Consider the following 19,457-nt stretch of genomic DNA (forward strand, 5'->3'; position numbering starts at 1 on the left):
GTGGGGCAAGAGAGGATGGTCATGTCCCAGGTCTCAGGTGAGTCCCAGGGATGGCCGCCAAGTATGGGTTCTTGGGTTTGTGCAGGAAAGAATTCAAGAGTGAGCCATAGTAAAGAGAAAGAAGGTTTATTCAGGGAGATACACACTCTGAAGACAGAGTATGGGCCATCTCAGAAGGCAAGAGAGGCACCAGGGTATGGGGCTGTCAGTTTTTATAGGGGTGGGTAATTTCATAGGCTAATGAGTGGGAGAAGTATTCCAGTTATTTTGGGGAAGGGGTGGGGATTTCTAGGAATTAGGCCACTGCCCACTTTTTGACCGTTATGGTCAGCCTTGGAACTGTCATGGCATCTGTGGGTGTGTCATTTAGCATGCTGCTGTGTTACAATGAGAATACAGTGAGGCTCAGGGTCAAGTGGAACCGTCTTGGACCTAGTTTGTTCTAATCAGTTTATGTTGTGTCCTCAGGCTATGTCATTCTTTTAAAGGCTGTGCCCTGCCCCCTTCCTGTCTCAGTAGTGTGTATATGTTAATCCCAAACTCCTAATTTATCCCTTTCCCCAGGAAATATACAAGATATTCAAGATATAATATACAAGATAATGTCATCTGCAAATAGAAATAGTTTTGCTTCTTCCTTTTCAATCAGGATGCCGTTTATATCTATCTATCATCATCTACCTATGTATATCTATCTGCCTACTTATCTAATTCCCTGTTTGTTTGTTTTTGCCTAATTGCCCTGGCTAGAACCTCCAGTAAAATATTGAATAGAAATGGTGAGAGTGGACATCCTCATCTTGTTCCTGGTCTTAAGGAGAAAGCATTCAGCCATTCACCACATGTAGGCAGACTAACGCCCTCCGCCCACCAAAAGATGTCCATAGCCTAATACTGGAAACTGAGAACATAGTACGTTACATGGCAAAGGAGAATTAAGGTTGCAGGTTGCTAATCAGTTTAAAATAGGGAAATTATTCTAGATTATCTGGGTGGGCCTAGTGTAACCACAAGGACCCTTGCAAGTAGAAAAGGGAGGCCGAGGAGGCAGAACCAGAGACATGGCATCATGAGATGGACTCTATGGCTTTGGCTTTGAAGATGGAGGAAGAGGGCTGATGCTGAAAGTTCAGCTTCTCTGTGCACCGGTGCCGAATAAAATCTCGGAGACAAGAGTTTTGGGTGAAGTAGAAAAGGATAGCTTTATTACTTTGCCAGGCAAAGGGGGACACAGTGGGCTCCTGCCTCAAAAAACTATGTGTCCCAACCCAGGAGGATGTGATAAGGAGTTTTATAACAATATTTCCCAAGGGTGGTGTTGCTGACAAGATTAGGGTGTGTGTAGGGGCTCAGGTGGTCGGGTCTCCTAATTTTTCTTTTTAAACTTTATTTATTTATTTTTAAATATTTAATTAATTTATTTATTTGGCTGTGCCGCCAGGTCTTAGTTGCAGCACGCGGGATCTTTAGTTTCGGCATGCAAGATCTTTAGTTGCGGCATGCGGGATCTAGTTCCCTGACCAGGGATGAGCCCAGACCCCCTGCATTTGGGAGGGCAGAGTCTTAGCCACTGGACCACCAGGGAAGTCCTGGTCTCTTAATCTTGATGAGCATCTCTGGTCCCTTTAATCTTGCCTCAGGTGGTTTCTTGGCTGCTCCTCCCTTGATTAACAACTGTTTGAATCTGCCCTTTGGAACTCAGGGAAGGTCATGGAGGCTGGAGTCTTGCCTGCAAGAAATGGGGGAGAAAAAATAAGAGGGCTCAATGCCCAGGAGCCTCACAGGGCCCCGCTCGGTTTCAGGGTTATGAGACAAGGAATGTGGTGGTCTCTAGAAGGTGGCAAGGAAACAGATTCTGCCCTAGAGCATCCAGCAAGAATTGCAGCCTTGCTGACACCTTGATTTTAGCCCAATGAGATCCAGGGTGGACTTCTGACCTCTAGAACTGTGAGGTAATGGGTGTGTATTGGTTAAGCCACTAAGTTCATGATAACTTTTTTTACAGCAGCAATGGAAACTAATATACACCATTAATTCTGATGTTAGGTGTGGCTTTTTCATAGATGCCCTTAGTCAGGAAGTTCCTTTTTGTCTTGAGTTTGTTGAGTGTTTTTATCACAAAAGGGTTTTGGATTTTGTTAAGCGCTTTTTCGGCATCTACTGAGATGATCGTGTGGTTTTTATCTTGTGTTCTATTGATATTAATCGAATTTCACATGTTAAATCCGCTTTGCATTACTGGAATAAATTAATTACTTGGTAATTAATCCTTTTTCTAAGTTGCTGGATTCAGTTTTGTTGAGGATCTCTGCATGTATATTGGTCCATAGTTTTCTTTTCTTTTGATGTCTTTGTCTTTGATATCAGGATAATACTGGAGTCACAGTGAAACCGTGTGACTCAGAATGGGACTTGAACCCACGGTCTTTTAACTGAGATCACACACTTGGTCTCCGGACTTAATGAAGCTCAGGTTCTTGATGTCTCATCACAGAAGGAATTCAGTGAGAGACACAGTGATGGGTAAAAAGTGGATTTATTTAGAGAGAAGCACACTCCACAGACAGAGCATGGGCAAGAGAGGCACCAGAGTATGGGGTTGTCGGTTTTTATAGGGGTGGGTAATTTCATAGGCTAATGAGTGGGAGAAGTATTCCAGTTATTTTGGGGAAGGGGCGGGGATTTCCAGGAAATGGGCTACCGCCCACTTTTTGACCTTTGTGGTCAGCCTTGAAACTGTCATGGCATCTGTGGGTGTGTCATTTAGCTTGTTGATGTGTTACAATGAGAATATACTGAGGCTCAGGGTCTAGTGGAGCCATCTTGGACCTAGTCTGTTCTAATTAGTTTACGTTGTGTCCTTGGGCTATGTCATTCTTTTAAAGGTTATGCCCTGCCCCCTTCCCTCCTGTTTCAATAGAACAAGCTGGGAAGTGTTCTTTCCTCTTCAATTTTTAAGAAGATATTGTGAAGAACTGGAATTAATTCTTCTTTAAGTGTTTGACAGAATTTACCAGTGACACCATCTCTTTGTGTTGATCATACTTAGAGCTTCTTGGATGTGGATAATGTTTTTTATCAAATTTAGGAAGCTTTCAGCCATTACTTCTTTGAGTATTTTCCTGATTATTTTTCTCTCTTTTCTCCTCTGGCATTGCCATTACATGTATGGTAGTGTACCTAATGATATTCCACTTTTCTTGGAATTCTCTGTTCATTTTTCTTCCTTCATTTTCTCTCTGTTCTTCTGATTGCACCATCTCTATTAGTCTACCTTTAACTTTGCTTATTATTTCTTCTGTCAGCTCAAATCTACTGTTGAGCCCCTCTAGTGAATATTTCATTTTGGTTATTGTACTTTCCAATTCCATAATTTTAGTTTGGTCTTCTTTTTTAAAAAATAATTTTTATCTCTTTGTTGGTATTCTTTATATGAAATAAGGTCATCATATGTTCCTTTATTTCTTTGAGCATGATTTTCTTTGGCTCTTTGAACATATTTATTATTGCTGCTTTGACATGTTTGTTAAGCCTGACATCTGGGTACTCTCAAAGGCAGTTTCTCTTGCCTTTTTTTTTTTCTTCCTTATGGTCACACTTTCCTGTTTCTTTGCGTGTCTCATAATTTTTTTTTGCTGTTGTTGAAAACTGGAGATTTTAGATATTACCTTGTAGCAATGCTGGATATTGATTCCTCCCCTACTCCTCCCTGGGCCTGTTGCTTATATTGTTTGCTTATTTGTTTAGTGACTTGGATGGATATTCCAGTAAAGTCTGTTTCCCTTAGTGTGCAGCTCTGACTAAGGGGGTGCAGCCTCGGGATGACTTTTTTTCTTTAGGGCCCTCTGACTTTCGGTGATCTCTCTGCTAAGCTATCTGCCTCTGTTGGTGCTATACCCAACTGTTAGCCTAATTGCAAGGTAGGCTCTTTTGTTTTCAGCAATGTCCTGGGGCACAAATTGCTCCACCAGCTCCTCTAGGCGCAGCTCCTGAAGTGTGCATGGCTTCCCCAGACCTCGGGTCCTGCAGCATGTGTGGTTTTATCAACTCCAGCTCCTGCTGTTTGGATGGCATCTCTTGTAGTAGCTTTCCCTTCCAGGCCCCTTGGGTAGTTTCACTGCAGAATGCCTCCAGCCAGATACTTCCCTGTGAATGAAGGGCTTTTAATAGCACCCAGGTGGGCAGATTTCCAGCAAATTATTTTGGTGAGGGTTGGGGTAGATGCCATCAAGTCCTGCTGGTACAGCAGCAGAGCAACTATTAACCGATTCAATGAGGCCCTCTCCAACAAGCTCTGGACCTCAAGCCAATGGGGTGAGAGGTGGGGTTTTTCCTTTGGGTGCGCTATCTCAGCCCTAGGGGTAATAGTTGTTCCTTATATCTGCAATATTTTGAGCTTCCTTTACTTCTTGCTTCTTCTCTTGTGACTCCCCGTTATGGTTAATAATTCCTTCTGTTGCACTTTTCCTCACACAGTGCAGAAGCTGGGTGCTGGCAAAGCCACGTGGTCTGAAGGATCCTGCCGTGTGAGTACCTGGAACCAGGAAGCAGAGCCCTTCTCTCCTGAGATGTCTTTCCAGTACTCTTTCTTTCTTTTTTTTTTTTTTAAATTAATTAATTAACTTATTTATTTTTGGCTGCGTTGGGTCTTCCTTGCTGCACACGGGCTTTCTCTAGTTGCGGCGAGCGGGGGCTACTCTTCCTTGCAGTGCGCGTGCTTCTTCTCTCTGCGGTGGCTTCTCTTTGTTGCGGAGCACGGGCTCTAGGTGCGCGGGCTTCAGTAGTTGTGGCACGTGGGCTCAGTAGTCATGGCTCACGGGCTCTAGAGCGCAGGCTCAGTAGTTGTGGCGCATGGGCTTAGTTGCTCCACGGCATGTGGGATGTTCTCGGACCAGGGATCGAACCCGTGTCCCCTGCATTGGCAGGCGGATTCTTAACCACTGCACCACCAGGGAAGTCCCTCCACTACTCTTTCTTGACAATGCTTTGGTGCCAGTGGACAAAGGAAAGACATTGAAAGGTTCCAGCCCATTTTCACAGAGCAGGCAAAAATTGTGAGTTTGGAGCTAAGAGGCAATGCAGTGATAACTGGCAAAAACTCAAATGTCCTTCAGCAGCAGAAGGACAAATATACCACAAATATACCAAATATACCACAAAAGTTGTGGTATATTCATACAATGGAATGCGATACCAGAATGAGAATGAATGAACCGATACATACAACATGGAAGATACGTACAGCAGTGTTCAGTGAAAGAAGCCAGACATAAAGGAACACTCTCTGCATGATTCCACTTGTATAAAATTCAGAAACCAGCCAAATGAGTCTTGGCTGTTAAAGGAAGGATTGTGGTTACCTCTGGTGGGTGTAGTAACTGGGGGAGGGGGTGGTGGTGATGTGGAGAAGATGCTCTTTATCCTTGGTTTGGGTGCTGGTCACTTGGGTGTTTTTGTTTTGTGAAAATTCCTCAAGCTTATCCTTATGATTTAAGCACTTTTACATATGCACATGTATGCATGCATTTATTTATTATAGCTCAGCAAAATTGACTTGAAAAGTGAGAGGATGTTTACACAGCCATGTTCATTGCAGCACTATTCACAGTTCCTCAGTTAGGTTCTCTAATTATCTCCTTCTTACAGGGGAGGAAATGGACATGCAGAGAACAGACATAACTTACCTAAGACCACAGAGCCAGTAAGTGGGAAAGGCAGGATTCAACCCAGGTGGGCTCGCTTCTGAGTGGGTCCTGTTAACCTTGGGCTCCGCTGCCTCTCCCCAGGGGGACTGGAGCATCAGAGCGGGGTCAGGACAGCTGACTGGAATAAGATGCACTTTGCCCACCTTGACCAGATGCACAGGAGGAAGGCTGGCCGTGTGTCTCCTATTTTACAATTGAAAGATCAGGCCAAAGGCTCCTGTGCAGCTCGCATGAGACCTCTCCCTTGGTGCCCAGCTGCGGGCTCTGTTTGAGCCTGATATTTGCTGAGCCTTTGGGAAGCCCATCTCCCAAGACTCCCCCTGGTCCCTGTATTCCTTAAGGAAGTAGGTCCCTCCGGCTCCCACTTGTCCTGTTGTGTTTATGTTTAAGAAGCCAGGTCAGGTCACAGGTCAAAGTTAATCCAAAAAGAGTGGGAGGCTACCAAATGTAAAATAGACAGGTGGTGGGTGGGAAGCAGTTGCATAGCACAGGGAGATCAGCTGGGTGCTCTTCGACCACCTAGAGAGGTGGGATAAGGAGGATGGGAGGGAGACGCAAGAGGGAGGAGATATGGGGATATACGTATGCATATAGCTGATTCACTTTGTTATACAGCAGAAACTAACACAACACTGTAAAGCAATTATACTCCAATAAAGATGTTAAAAAAAAAAAAAAAAAAGAGAGTGGGAGCGAGGAGACAGCCGATATGACCAGCTCAAGTCCCACTGACAGAAGTTCCTAAGCTCCTCACAGCCTCCGGAACATGGTTGTCCCGTGGCTGGTGCTTCTCGCTGCACTGTGCACCTTTCTCCTGGGGGTCTTTGTCTGGGCTGTCTTTGAGCACTTCCTCGCCACAGGTGTCCCCTCTACTCTGCAACATCCTGCCAAGTTCCGATTTCTGCACTGCGTGTTCCTCTACATGGTCACTTGGGTGAGTTTGCACTCAGGCCCTGTCATGGGTTGGGGCACTCTCTCTCTGTGCCTTGCCCCTCCTTTCCCTCTTTCATTTGCCTTCCCTCTCTCTCTTCAGACTCTCCCAAGAAAGAAAGACTTTGCTATAAAGTGGGCTCTCCATATCCGCAGGTCCTGCATCCATGGATGGAGGATCGACTGTAAGAGATTGAGCAATGAAGATCTTGGTATCATGGCGGTCCTGGAACCAGTCCTTCATGGACACGGAGGGATGGATGACGGTCCTCTCTTTTGTGTCTGCTATTCTGTTTCTCTCCTTCTTCTTGTCCTTCCTCTCACCTGCCCCCCGCCTCCTTTCCTTCCTTCAACAGCAAATATTTACTGAGTGCCAATCACCGGGCTCATTTCTGAGGATTCCCAAACAATTCCAGACCCAGCCTCTGCCCTGGAAAGCCTGATAGCCTGACAGAATGAACTTGCTTCAGCTACAGTGTCTTCCACTTCACGGCACACAGGCGTTTCCCTCCTGCTTAGATTGCAAGCACCTGGAAGGCAGGGACCACCTTATGCATCTCTGCAAGCCTAGCCCCAAGCCCAGGGCCTGGCACCTAGCAGGTGCTTACTCACCATTTGCTGATCAATCACCAGGGAATTCACCCAGCATTTCAGAGTGGCCACACCAGCCAGGCTCTGAACAGGGGTTTGGGATTTTGGGTAGAACGGTGCCTGCCTAAAGCAGCAGATTTGGAAACAGTTTGGCACTAAGAGACAGGCAACTTGATTTAATCCCAATGTCCCAACCCTGGGTGGAGACCTGATGGCAGCCAAACAGTTCACAATGATGACCTGTGGGAAGAACAACCGTTGAAGGAGGTGAGGAGGCCACGCTCAGCTCTGACAGCCGCTCCCTGGCTGTGTGATCTTGGGCAATTTACTTCACCTCTCTGTGTCTTGGTTTCCTCATCTGCAAAGGGGGAACAATTGCATTTCTTCCATCAGGTTGGTAAGAGGATCAAGATGACAGGTGATAAGGACTAATTTGTTTGGTGATATTTGGTAAATAAGTAAAATATGTTTCTGCGCTGCTGGAATGTTTCACCAGGGAAATGGATGACTTTCAGAGAAATGAACAAGTCTATATCATAATCACATGAACGTCACTGCCCCAAGTAGACAGGCTGAGGATGTGGTACTAGCATCTCTCTTATTAATCCTGGTCACGCACTTTGCTGGAGGTCAGGCTGTCTCAAGCCAGTGGCTGCAATCCTTATGGAATTATAGGCTAGTTTGAGGCCCTAGGGCTGAAAATGAGGGCCTCAGAGGTCCAGGTGGCCCAGAAAACCCGAGACCTTTCCAACCTTCAGTGTTTCTCCTCAAGAGTAGCCCACAAGCCAAGCACCTCTGATGACAGCTGCTCACGGGAGCCTCTGAGATGGGCCATGGAGGGTGAATTCAGCTCATGATGTCCCACCCTGGTCCCCCCAGCACTGAGCCCTCCTAAGACAGACTGCTGATCACAAGGTGACTATGATGAGGGAGATGATATCCAAGTGGTCACTTGCTTCCAGAAGACAGATAGGTACAGGAAGGATAAGAATTTTAAGGAGAAGGAGGCGAAACCTAAAAGCTTCTACGGCCCAGACATCAGGTGTCTAGTTTTGGTATCAGACAACCTTGGGTCTGAGACCTGAATCTTCACTTGCTAGTTTTGTAGACTAATGTCTTTGAGTCTCTGTTTTCTGCTCTTAAAAAATGAGGGGCTTCCCTGGTGGTGCAGTGGTTGAGAATCTGCCTGCCAATGCAGGGGACGCGGGTTCGAGCCCTGGTCTGGGAAGATCCCACATGCCACGGAGCAACTAGGCCCGTGAGCCACAATTACTGAGCCTGCGTGTCTGGAGCCTGTGCTCCGCAACAAGAGAGGCCGCGATAATGAGAGGCCCGTGCACCGCGATGAAGAGTGGCCCCCACTTGCCACAACTAGAGAAAGCCCTCGCACAGAAACGAAGACCCAACACAGCCATAAAAAAAAAAAAAAAAAAAATGAGGATAGCAAGAGATGCTTTTTACAGGTGTGAGGTGGGGATTGAATGAGAAATGCATTTAAGGTGCAAGGTACAGTGCTGGGCACTTAGAAAGGACTCCATAAAAATAGATTATTTGTAGTATATATATCAAATCTCTGAAGGCAAAGACACAGCATTTCCTAAAATCATTATTGATTTAAAAGCTGTGATGAATGATTTCAGCCTTACTAAAAGATATAAGGACTAATATAACAAATGCTATAGATTTTATTTTATTTTTTGTTTTTGTTTCATTTTTTGACCTCTTCCCAGGGTGTGTAGGATCTTACTTCCCTGACCAGGGATTGAACCCACGCCCCCTGAGTTGGAAGCGTGGAGTCTTAACCACTGGACCTCCAGGGAAGTCCCTAGATTTTATTTTAAAGGGCAAACTCTGCTAGAATATTTTGTGAAAGAGTTTCAATATCCATCTAAAGTTCTGGATCTCAGGCATTCCTAAACTAGTGATGGTCCCATTTATACTACTACTAATACATTCTTATAAATAATATCAAAATATTATATTATATTTATATATACATATTATAACATTTATGAAAATAATATATTTATAATATAGAAATATAATATTTATATATACAATATATTTATATATAAATAATATGTATTTATAATATTATATAATAATATATAATAATCAATCTTCCTTATTTGCGTCTGTCCTAAATTACCAGCTCTGGCAAATATGGACTCACTGTGAGAAAAACCAAACCAAACCAAACCAAATCTAACTTCCTGGCTGTATCTAGTGACCTTTCAGAATGTCGTGCTAAGAGATGTTTATCACCACATTGCATCGTTCAAAATCCCTGAAACATTTACTCTTCTAGATGCTGGAAATGGATTCCTCAGATGTGGGCTAAGTGGTGGGGAAAGTAGGTCATCTCCACCGCGTTGGTCACCTTGCTCCCACCTCAGGCTGGGAAATAGGGGTTTTGTTGGGAGTTCCCTTTTGAGAAGCCTAAGCCTTGGCAGTGGGGCAGTGGGGACCGGGGTGGGGTCGTCTTCATGGAGCGAATGCACTGGGGCATCCCATAAACCTGGGGCAGGACCCAGCATGAGCTCACGCTTGCCAGGACCCTCCAGTGACACACTCCATATGGGTGGTTGCATCTAGTTCCCAAGCTTCATCCTCAGGGACTGTAGACTCCATTCTTCTATTTTATAAAATGAGGAAAATTGAAGCTCAGAGAAGGTAATGCTCAAGATCTTTCAGTGAGTCGGTGGTAGATAGAGCTAAGTCTTGAATCCAAATCTGCTGGACCTGAGAACCCAAGCTCTGTCTAGTTTAGTGGTTGAGAACATACGTTCTACATCTTACTTGTTGACGGGCAAGGCACTTGACCTTGGCACGCCTCACTTTTCCCATCTGTGAAATGGAGCTGATAATTGTGCTTGACTTAGGAGGGTCGCTGAGTAGTTTAAGCCAGTTAATAATCCAAATCACTTGGACCAGTAGTGGCATGTTGTAGGAGACTAATAAGTGTCAGCTGTTCTTATTATGTTCGCAATTATCCCGGGCTGTTTTCTTTATGACAAAGACACATATTCCATGCGAGGTCCACGGAAGAGCTGATCCATTATGGTTGAAATGCATTTAGTACCTGAGATATGACACCATGTAACTATATTTCATGAAATATTCAGATAGTTTGCTTGTTTATAACTAGAGTGACCATATTAGTTTAAAAACAATGGACTTCTTTTCACATTTGGCAAATATATAGCCCTTGTGACATTGCTCCTTCCTCCTGAGCCCATGGCAGACATCCCTAATCGATCCCATTACTCTTTCCTGTTGAACACAAACGAGACTTAAGGGTCTGTCATAACCCAGAGAGGCAATGATGGTGTTGACCCAGGTGATGGACCGTCTTGGCCGTCTTAGGCTGGGAGCCAAAGAGAGCGAGGTTGCCAGCCAGCTGCCTTGGACATTGGCTTTGATCAGTTCAATGCCCAACCACTCAGCCCAAACGTGGGCTAGCTCTTCAGCAAATTCGTACCGCTCTTCAGCCAAGAGGTTTTGGGAGGAGATTCTGAAAGCCCAGCGCTTTATCTGGACACACCCTAGAGCCTGATGAGCCCTGGGTGCATGCCTTTGAGGCAGATGAGAAACTGCCAAAACATCCTAGCCGTTACAAGGGGCAGGAGCCATCTACCATCCAGATAGATCCTAACCTCTCCTAATATCTCCCGCTCTTTCTCTTACCTCTAACAGGGGAATATACTTGAGAAATTTGGGATTTGCTCCATGCCCAGACTTATTCAGTTTTTGCACAACAGCGTGAGAATCAAGAAGGACCCTGGGCTTGTGGTAACCAACCTGCGTTTTGGAACCGCACCCGTGAGGCTGTTCCAGCCCAAGGCGGCCTCCCCCGGCCCCCCGCGAGGCATCATCTTCTTCCACGGAGGGGAAGCCGTATTAGGGAGCCTGGGTAAGATGGTCCCCGGCGGCTCCGTGAAGGAAGAGCCTCATCTTCATGCACAACTCTGCCCACCCCTCCCATGGGAACCTTGTTGGAGTCACTCCAAGGAATCAGCAGCTGGAGGTTCTTATAGGGAGCCCTGACTAAGGGCTTCGGGCTCAAGTCAGCAGATGGTGTGAAAACGTTCTTTTTTTATACTATGATAGTCTTGGTCAAGGAGAGGGTGGTGAAGTGGCCAGGGCTGGGGTAGGGTGGCGTTTGGTGTTTATGGCCCTGCAGTGCTGACTCTTCTCCGCTTCCTCACCACTCACGGCCGTTGGCCGGTCCTGGATGTTCTCACCCCACAGTATTTCCCAAACCCATGCGTTTCTCTCCGGCTCTGCAAGACCCCTGTGGTCCGAAGCCACCTTCTCTTGCCTGCATCCCTTTATCCCTACATCCCAGTAACTGCTCTCCCCATGTCACCCCTCACCCCTCACAGTCTAATCCTCACCCAGCAGCCAGAAAGAACCCTTAAAAATACAAGTCGGAACTTGTCAGTCTTGCAGTGAACACTTCCTGTGGCTTTACAGGGTCTTTAGGTGAAATCCCAACTCCGCCCCACAGCTGGTGCTGGCCCCGCAGACCTCTCCGACCTGGTCACCCGGGTCTCCCACCTCTCACGGCGATTCACTCTGCTGCAGCCATGCTGCCTGTTTCTCTGGGCTTTGGACACACCAGGCTCTTTCTCACCCTGAATCTCCTGCACTTGCTGTTCCCGAGTCCTCCAGAGTTGTGTCTCCCCCCACCCCTGCTTTGCAGGACGGGTGACCCCTTCTTCATTCTTCCAGTCTGATCTCAAATGTCCCTCTGCAGAGTGGACTCTCTGGACATCTTATCTAAAGAACTCTCCCTGCCCACTCTAGTGCCCTACCCTATGCCCGACCCCACCTCCATCCCTGACATCATCCTTTAGTTTTCTTCATGGCACTTGTCGCAATCTGAACTTATCTCATTCCTCCGGGTGTTTCCTTATTTACCGTCTGCCTTCCCCAACTAAAAGTGGAAATTCCAAGAGTGCAAGAAAGTCTTCTATTTGGCTTGCTGCAGGATCCCCAGGGCCAGGCCTGTGGTTTTATTTTTTGAATGGATGTATGAGTGCATGAATATATAGATGGATGCATGGGCAAATAACTGGGTGAAAGGTTATGTTCATGAACCAACAAACCAATGGATGGATGGGGGGATGGCCGCACAGGAGAAAAATTTTTTTAAATTAATTTTTATTGGAGTATAGTTGATTTACAATGTTGTGATAGTTTCTTGCTGTACAGCAAAGTGAATCAGTCATACGTATACATATATCCACTCTTGTTTAGATTTCCTTCTCATTTAGGTCACCACAGAGCATTGAGTAGAGTTCCCTGTGCTATACAGTAGGTTCTCATTAGTTATCTATTTTATACATAGTAATGTAATATGTCAATCCCAGTCTCCCAATTTGTTCCACCCTCCCCTTCCCCCCTTGGTAACTATAAGTTTGTTCTCTACGTCTGTGTCTCTATTTCCGCACAGGAGAAAATTTGCCCATGTGAAGAGGTGGGCTGTTCGCATTACATGTTCCCTGAGATTAGGGTGTACTGCCACCTGGTGGTGAAAATACAATATCTGAATTTGCTGCCCTGAAGCTCTCCCCTTTTCAGAAGTTAATTATGAATAATCTCCCATCTACTGGCCTCACCCTTGTCCAAGATCACTCTTCCCTTTCAGAGGCCCCGGGGAGCACCCTCATTCATTGGCTGGGTCTGTTCCCCTTCCTCTGTGGAGGGATGACGTTATTTCCAAAAGTAAAACCAGGGCTCACTCAGCAAATGTTTACTGAGCACCTACTTTGTGTCAGACCCTCTTTGAGGCACGGGAGACCCTGTGGAGAACAAGAAAGGTCCTCTTTGGAGCCCACTCAAATGAGGGAGCCGGACAGTGAAACAAATGAGTAGGGTAATTTCACATCGTGGTAGCACAGAGCGATGGAGTAGAGAATGACTCAGGGAGCAGATTTAGTTTTTCCTATCAGAGGAAGCCTCTCCAAGAAGGCAAAGTTTGAGCCCAGGATCAACTGATGAGAAGGAGCCGGCCCCACAGAGGCCGGGAAAGACAGCTCCAAGCCTTACGGGAACGGGGTGAGGCACGTGAGGCACCCTCCTTGGGCTCCGTATTTAAAGGGGCACCAAAACCACAGTGATCCAGATAAAGATATTTTTATGCAACATTAAAAATATCAGTATTCATGCAGAAAACTAAGATGAACAACATACCAACGTTTATATAAAAGCAGGATCCAAGAGAGCTGGCTAAGTCGTGCAAAAGCAAAGGAGGATTCTATTTAAAATTTCGATATGTTGTTCATCACGGACATTTCTGGCATTCATTTTGATTCCTTAAAATATTGCACCAAAGTATTATTTATCTTGGATACTGAGTGTTTTGACGCTCCCTTAATTTTGCGCCCAAGGCGAGTGCCTTGCTTGCCTCACCCTAGTCCCAGCCCTGTTAAGGGACAGCAAATGCAAAACCTCGGGTGCTCGAGAGAAAGAAGAATGTCGGGGCCACAGAGCGGGGGGTGCTGAAGTGGGGAAGGTCGGCAGGACCAGGTCGTGGCTAGCAGTTTTCTCCACTCTGGCTGCGTGCACTTTAGAACCACCCCGGGGGCTGGAGAGTCACACTCACACCCAGCTCCTACCCCAGGCCGACTGTCAGTCTCTGGGGATGGGATCCAGCATCAGTATTTTAAAAAAGCTCCCAGATGACTTAAGCCAGGTCTGAGACCTACTTTGGAGCTGCCCACTCTGACTCGTTTTGACCCTTCTTCTGTCACCTCCCCAAACCGTGTTAACAAAGCATGTACCCGCCCCACTGTTGCTTCTCTCTGCCAGATGGTCAATCACCACCTCCCCTGACACTGGAATTGTCTGGTGGGATTTGAGAAATCCTGTCGCCTGTGCTCCCACCCTAGAGATTCTGATTTGGTTGGTCTGGGGCTCAGCCTGGGCAACAGGGTGTGTAAACCACACATGCCCCCCCCCCCCCACCCCAGTATTTCTATAAACAGCCAGGGTTGAGAACTGCTGAGTTAGACGTGGTTTATTTGGTACAGATTCTGTGTCTGGCACTGTGCCCGTGTGGTCAATGTATTAATGGTCAGGGGCCTGCTCTCTGAGAACCTCAGACATACCTCTTGACTCATAGAAATGGCCCATTCGATCACTACTTACTTCTTAATAACAACTATACATATATATATAATTATTATTCATATTTCAGGGCAGACACGCCCACCTTCCCTCATCTTGGCTTTGTCGGTTTCAAATCACCAAGCCTTCTAGGTCCACAGTTTCCCCTACTGTAAAAGAAAACGTTGCAGCTGGGGAACCCCAAGGCGCACCTGAGCCCCGATATTCAGGAGATTCGGGTGGACTCAGGTGTCTGACTTGGCTTTTTTAAAAAAATTTTATTTATTTATTTATTTATGGCTGTGTTGGGTCTTCGTTTCTGTGCGAGGGCTTTCTCTAGTTGCGGCGAGCGGGGGCCACTCTTCATCGCGGTGCGCGGGCCTCTCACTGTCGTGGCCTCTCTTGTTGCGGAGCACAGGCTCCAGACGCGCAGGCTCAGCAATTGTGGCTCACGGGCCTAGTCGCTCCGCGGCATGTGGGATCCTCCCAGACCAGGGCTCGAACCCGTGTCCCCTGCATTGGCAGGCAGACTCTCAACCACTGTGCCACCAGGGAAGCCCTGACTTGGCTTTTTGTGTAGTCCCGACAGAGGTGGCCAGAGTCACTTCAGAGGAGCCAAGAATAGGAAGAAAGGGAAGATGCCACACCCAGTGCCAGCACTGTTGGTAGCTCTTCTTGGGGGCTGGGGAGCAGTGCTGGGCCCCGTGGGGCACCGACCTCCCTACAAGTGGCTGTTGTTGTGTCGGTCTTGCCTTGCAGACATGTACCGCGCCCTGTGTGCTTTTCTATCCCAGGAGACCGACCCTGTGCTGCTGTCGGTTGGGTGAATTGTTGGAGAAAGTCGGTGGGTGTTACCTGGGTGACGGAAGGGAGGGGTGAGGCCTCGGATGATTTGCAGAACAGAAGGAGAGGAGGTCCTAGGCCCCCGAGAGAGGCACTCTTACACATGCATCCACGGAGACAGGCGCAGCATGGTTCAAAACAGCCCAGACACGAAACAACCCAAATGCCCCTCGACGGGAAGTGCGTGAATCAACTGTGGCATAGTCAATGTTATATTGCACAGCTATTAAGGCGTTATGGGATATGACATAGCTGTTCAAATGAGTGAACCGGCAGGCACACCATACTGTGGATGAATGTCGGCAGTATAACATTCAGTGAAAAAATTTTCAAAAAATTACGTAAAGCCAGATACTTTGTCTACAAAATTAAAAACAATTAAAATCATAATAATACTTTTAAGGTATATACAGAGATACAATGGAACTATGTAAAAAGGAAAGAAAAGGAGTGATGGATACGGGATTCAAGGTAACCGTTCTCTCAGACCGGGAAGGCAGCGAGATGGGGTGGTGGTGGGGGTATTAAGGGCTTAGCTGAAGGTTCTGGTCAAGGTCCTGGCTGTAGTTTGGGGCAATGATGCTACAGGTGCTTTTTGCATTGTTGAAACTAATACCTTCAAGTCCCAATCTGGGTTTAGGCTGGGTTCGAATCCGGCACGTGGGTTCAAGTCCCAATCTGAGGTGCACGGTTTCAATTAGGCCTGGGACAAACTTTTAAATATTTGTTTCTAGGCTTTTTTTTTTTTTTTTTTAGCTTGAGGCCATTTTGACTTAAAAAGTAACTTTTTAGCTTCACGCTTTCCTTTAATGTTATTTGTAATAACTGAGCAAAAAAATTCGAATTAATTAATGTTTAAACGTGTCTTTGGGAATTAATAAATATTAATACTATTAATATTAAAAAAACCCCTAACACCTAATGGACTTATGAACTAACTAGCTAACGAATTAACTGCTGGCCATGCAGGGACCAATGTTGGGAGCGTCTCAAGAAAACCACGACTCAGGGCACCTGAGGTTCTTTGAAAACAGGAGAGGGGGAGCTTTTTAGTGGATGGAGGGGGCCATGGGTACCACTCACCGGAATTCTGGTTCTTAATCCAACAGATTACAGCAAGTCACAGGGAAACAGTTTAGAGAAGGCAAGTGAGAGGAACTAAAAACTGCCCTTTTAGGTTCAACCTCTAGAACAAGCCCCCTCATACGACTTACTTAAAGTAACTTCCTTAGCATCTCTGGTTTTCTTGATGAGATTGAGGAAGACAGCATCTTTCCAGGATCCATCAACGTACCTCCCAGCCGGCTGAGCCTTGTGTCTGAAATTCCACCATCAGAGTTTCCACCAGACTCTACATCTCTGAAGGGTGATAATAAAAACATCCCTTGAACACATAAAGGTGTTAATAAGCACCTCTGTTAATACCCTGTAGGAAATTGTTGAGGATATTGTTATTCTAGATAGTTGAAAAGACGTAGCACACAGGCCAGACTGGTTTTGATCGACAGGCTGGTGGAGGAAGAAAGGCAGGTAAGGTTCTTCAGGCTGCCAGGGGGCTGCAGGTGGATGGTGCCTGTGAGGAAATGCCCCGAGAGCACTGTCCGGGGGGAAATGTTCAGGAGCTGGATGCCCCCTGATTCCTCATCAAGACATAATGCGGTTTCTTAAGTAAGCTCCTGGAGGAGATCAGCCTTTCAACTGTTTGGTTCTGCAGAGCCTTCACCCCTGTGCTGGATGGGCAAGAGAGAGTCCAAGGAGGCATGGGCATTTCTGCTTCCTTCTGGCAGGTCTGCGTTGTGATCTGCGGACACAGCGCTGGGGCAGGGATTGCGACCTTGACCTCTCAGACCTTGGTGGGCAGATCCGGTCTTCCTCGGATCCGGGCCCAGGTCCTGATTTATCCCATTGTCCAACTCATCAATTTTCGGCTGCCATCCTTTCCGCAGAACCAACACGTCCAGTTCCTCACCCGGAAGTTCATGATGCGTGTTTAAATATGTGCTTATCGACTTCTCCTGGTGGGATGCCATCTTAAGTGGTGCTTTTATTACCCCGGAAGTCTGGAAGAAGTACTGGAAGTGGGTCAGCGCGGACAACGTACCCGAGAGATTCAAGAAGACAGACTGGGCTTCCCTGGTGGCGCAGTGGTTGAGAATCTGCCTGCCAATGCAGGGGACACGGGTTCGAGCCCTGGTCTGGGAAGATCCCACATGCCGCGGAGCAACTAGGCCTGTGAGCCACAACTACTGAGCCTGCGCGTCTGGAGCCTGTGCTCCGCGACAGTGAGAGGCCCGCGCACCGTGATGAAGAGTGGCCCCCGCTCGCCGCAACTAGAGAAAGCCCTCGCACAGAAACGAAGACCCAACACGCCCAAAAATAAATAAATAAATAAATAAATTTATTAAAAAAAAAAAAAAAAGAAGACAGACTTCCAACCCGTGTTTCCTTCCCCTTTCAATGAGGCTGCCTATGTAGAAAACAATCCCTTGTTGGATGTGGAACATACACCCCTCATAAAGGATGATGAGACCATTGCCCAGCTTCCCGAGGCCTTCCTGGTGAGCTGTGAGTATGACATACTCTGTGATGACATCTTGCTCTATAAGAAGTGCTTGGAGGACCAGGGGGTCCCCGTGACATGGTACCACGTGGAGGATAGCTTTCATGGATCTCTGATATTATTTGATAGGAAACCTTTCTCTTTCCCATGCTCCCTGAAAATTGTGAATGCTATAGTCAGTTATATAAAGAGCACACTGTAACCCTGGGGCCCTGAGTAGGACATAGCAAGTATGGACTCTACTACGTGCTGAGTCCTTTTATGAATTGTATTTTATTGATTAAGGAGATGCTAAGTCAGGGCTTACCCTGCAGGGGAAGGATGAGATGTAAGCTAAGAATAGCCTTGCCTAGTGTTTGAGAAAATCCAAACTGTGTCTGTTTCCTTTCAGTGCCAACAGTGTTCAATTCTGGATCTAGCAACATTCTCTAACATTCTCATTCAGGTGAAATAAATAGTCAATGGAGAAAAAAATGCCTTTAAAATTTCTCAAAGCTCTAACACACAAGGCCTCTGCAGAATGAATGCCAACAGCTGACCATACTGTCCATGGTGGGTATATACCCATAATGCTGAAGCATTGCTTGGGGTCAGGTCCCTGTTGGAGGAGGGGGCACCTAATTGTCCCTGGGGCCAAAGGTCACCAGCCAAATTCCTGCAGATTGGTTACAGATTGGTTCCAGTTGGCCTGAGAAATGCTGCTGCAGTGGATCTCTGCCCTCAGTATAGCCACATTTGGGCTGGACTAAAGGGAAGTTTTGGAGGAGATCACTGGAAAGGGAGATGCAAGAAGAAGCAAGAGGAAGGCAGTGAGGAAAAGGGTGGGCTCTGGGGGCTGGGGACTTTTCCTGGGCTTAAGTCTTTAATCTGAATTCCAAAATTAGATCACTGGTTACCAAGAGGCAGGGTCTCAGAACCAAGGCTGTCTTGGGAATCTCTGGGTGCCATCCGGGATATGGAAACTGCATTCCCTAAAGCAGTAAGGTGTCAGCTTTCTTTGGTACACTTATATATTGGTCCCACTTTTACAAAGAACCTTGCCTTCACTTAGCCCACACCACTTTCTCTGCTCACAGAGAAAAGGAAGAGAATATTTGTATTGCATGCTGGGGGCAGTCCACATTAGTTTTTGCATTGGGCCTGTGTTTGCTAGATACATTTGTAGTAGCACTGGGCCTCTCTGCTGCCTAGTCCCACCCAAGTGCTAAAGTTGGAGGATCTCTCTTCTCTGCAACCATAGCATCTCTTGGTGCCAAGGACCTCACCTATGACTGATGGAGGAGGGAGTCTTACAGGTGTCTTGGATCCTTGCCGAGGGGGCAGATATCTACATAAGCAGTTTGGACTGGGATCCTGGGAGCATCGACAGGCATAATGATCCATGTGTTATATGCAAGCAGCTTTGATGGAAAAGTTTGTTAATTATCTATTGCTGTGTAACAACACTACCATGAACTTAGTGGCTTAAAACAGCACACATTTATTATCTCACAGTTTCTGTGGGTCAGGAGTCTGAGAATAGCTTAGCTGCAATCAAGGTGTTGGGGCTGTGGTTTCATCTGAGGCTCGACTGGGGAGGGATCTACTTCCAAGCTCAGTCAGGTTGTTTGCAGAATTCAGTTTCTTGAAGTTGTAGATGGAGAGCTTCAGTTCCTTGCTAGCTGTTGCCCAGAGGCCACTATTGGCTTCTAGAAGCCACTCACAGTTTTTTGCAC

General features: G+C 46.6%; 2 protein-coding genes across 2 annotated transcripts; both read left to right on the forward strand.

The window, feature by feature from the left end:
* Positions 1 to 6,471: 6,471 nt before the first annotated feature.
* LOC137760500 (arylacetamide deacetylase-like 4) lies at positions 6,472 to 16,571 on the forward strand. The gene is made up of 4 exons (XM_068537491.1): positions 6,472 to 6,639; positions 10,923 to 11,139; positions 15,099 to 15,157; positions 16,437 to 16,571. Exons 1-4 carry the CDS (start codon positions 6,472 to 6,474, stop codon positions 16,569 to 16,571), a joined length of 579 nt encoding a protein of 192 aa, XP_068393592.1.
* Positions 16,572 to 16,942: 371 nt separating this feature from the next.
* On the forward strand, positions 16,943 to 17,944 carry LOC137760501 (arylacetamide deacetylase-like 4). Its single transcript, XM_068537492.1, is given in 3 exon segments — positions 16,943 to 17,166; positions 17,168 to 17,318; positions 17,606 to 17,944. Coding segments are annotated over 3 exon segments (714 nt in total).
* Positions 17,945 to 19,457: the final 1,513 nt, after the last annotated feature.

The sequence above is a fragment of the Eschrichtius robustus genome, chromosome 3 (genome assembly GCF_028021215.1).
Source record: "Eschrichtius robustus isolate mEscRob2 chromosome 3, mEscRob2.pri, whole genome shotgun sequence".
Taxonomy (NCBI): Eukaryota; Metazoa; Chordata; class Mammalia; order Artiodactyla; family Eschrichtiidae; genus Eschrichtius; species Eschrichtius robustus.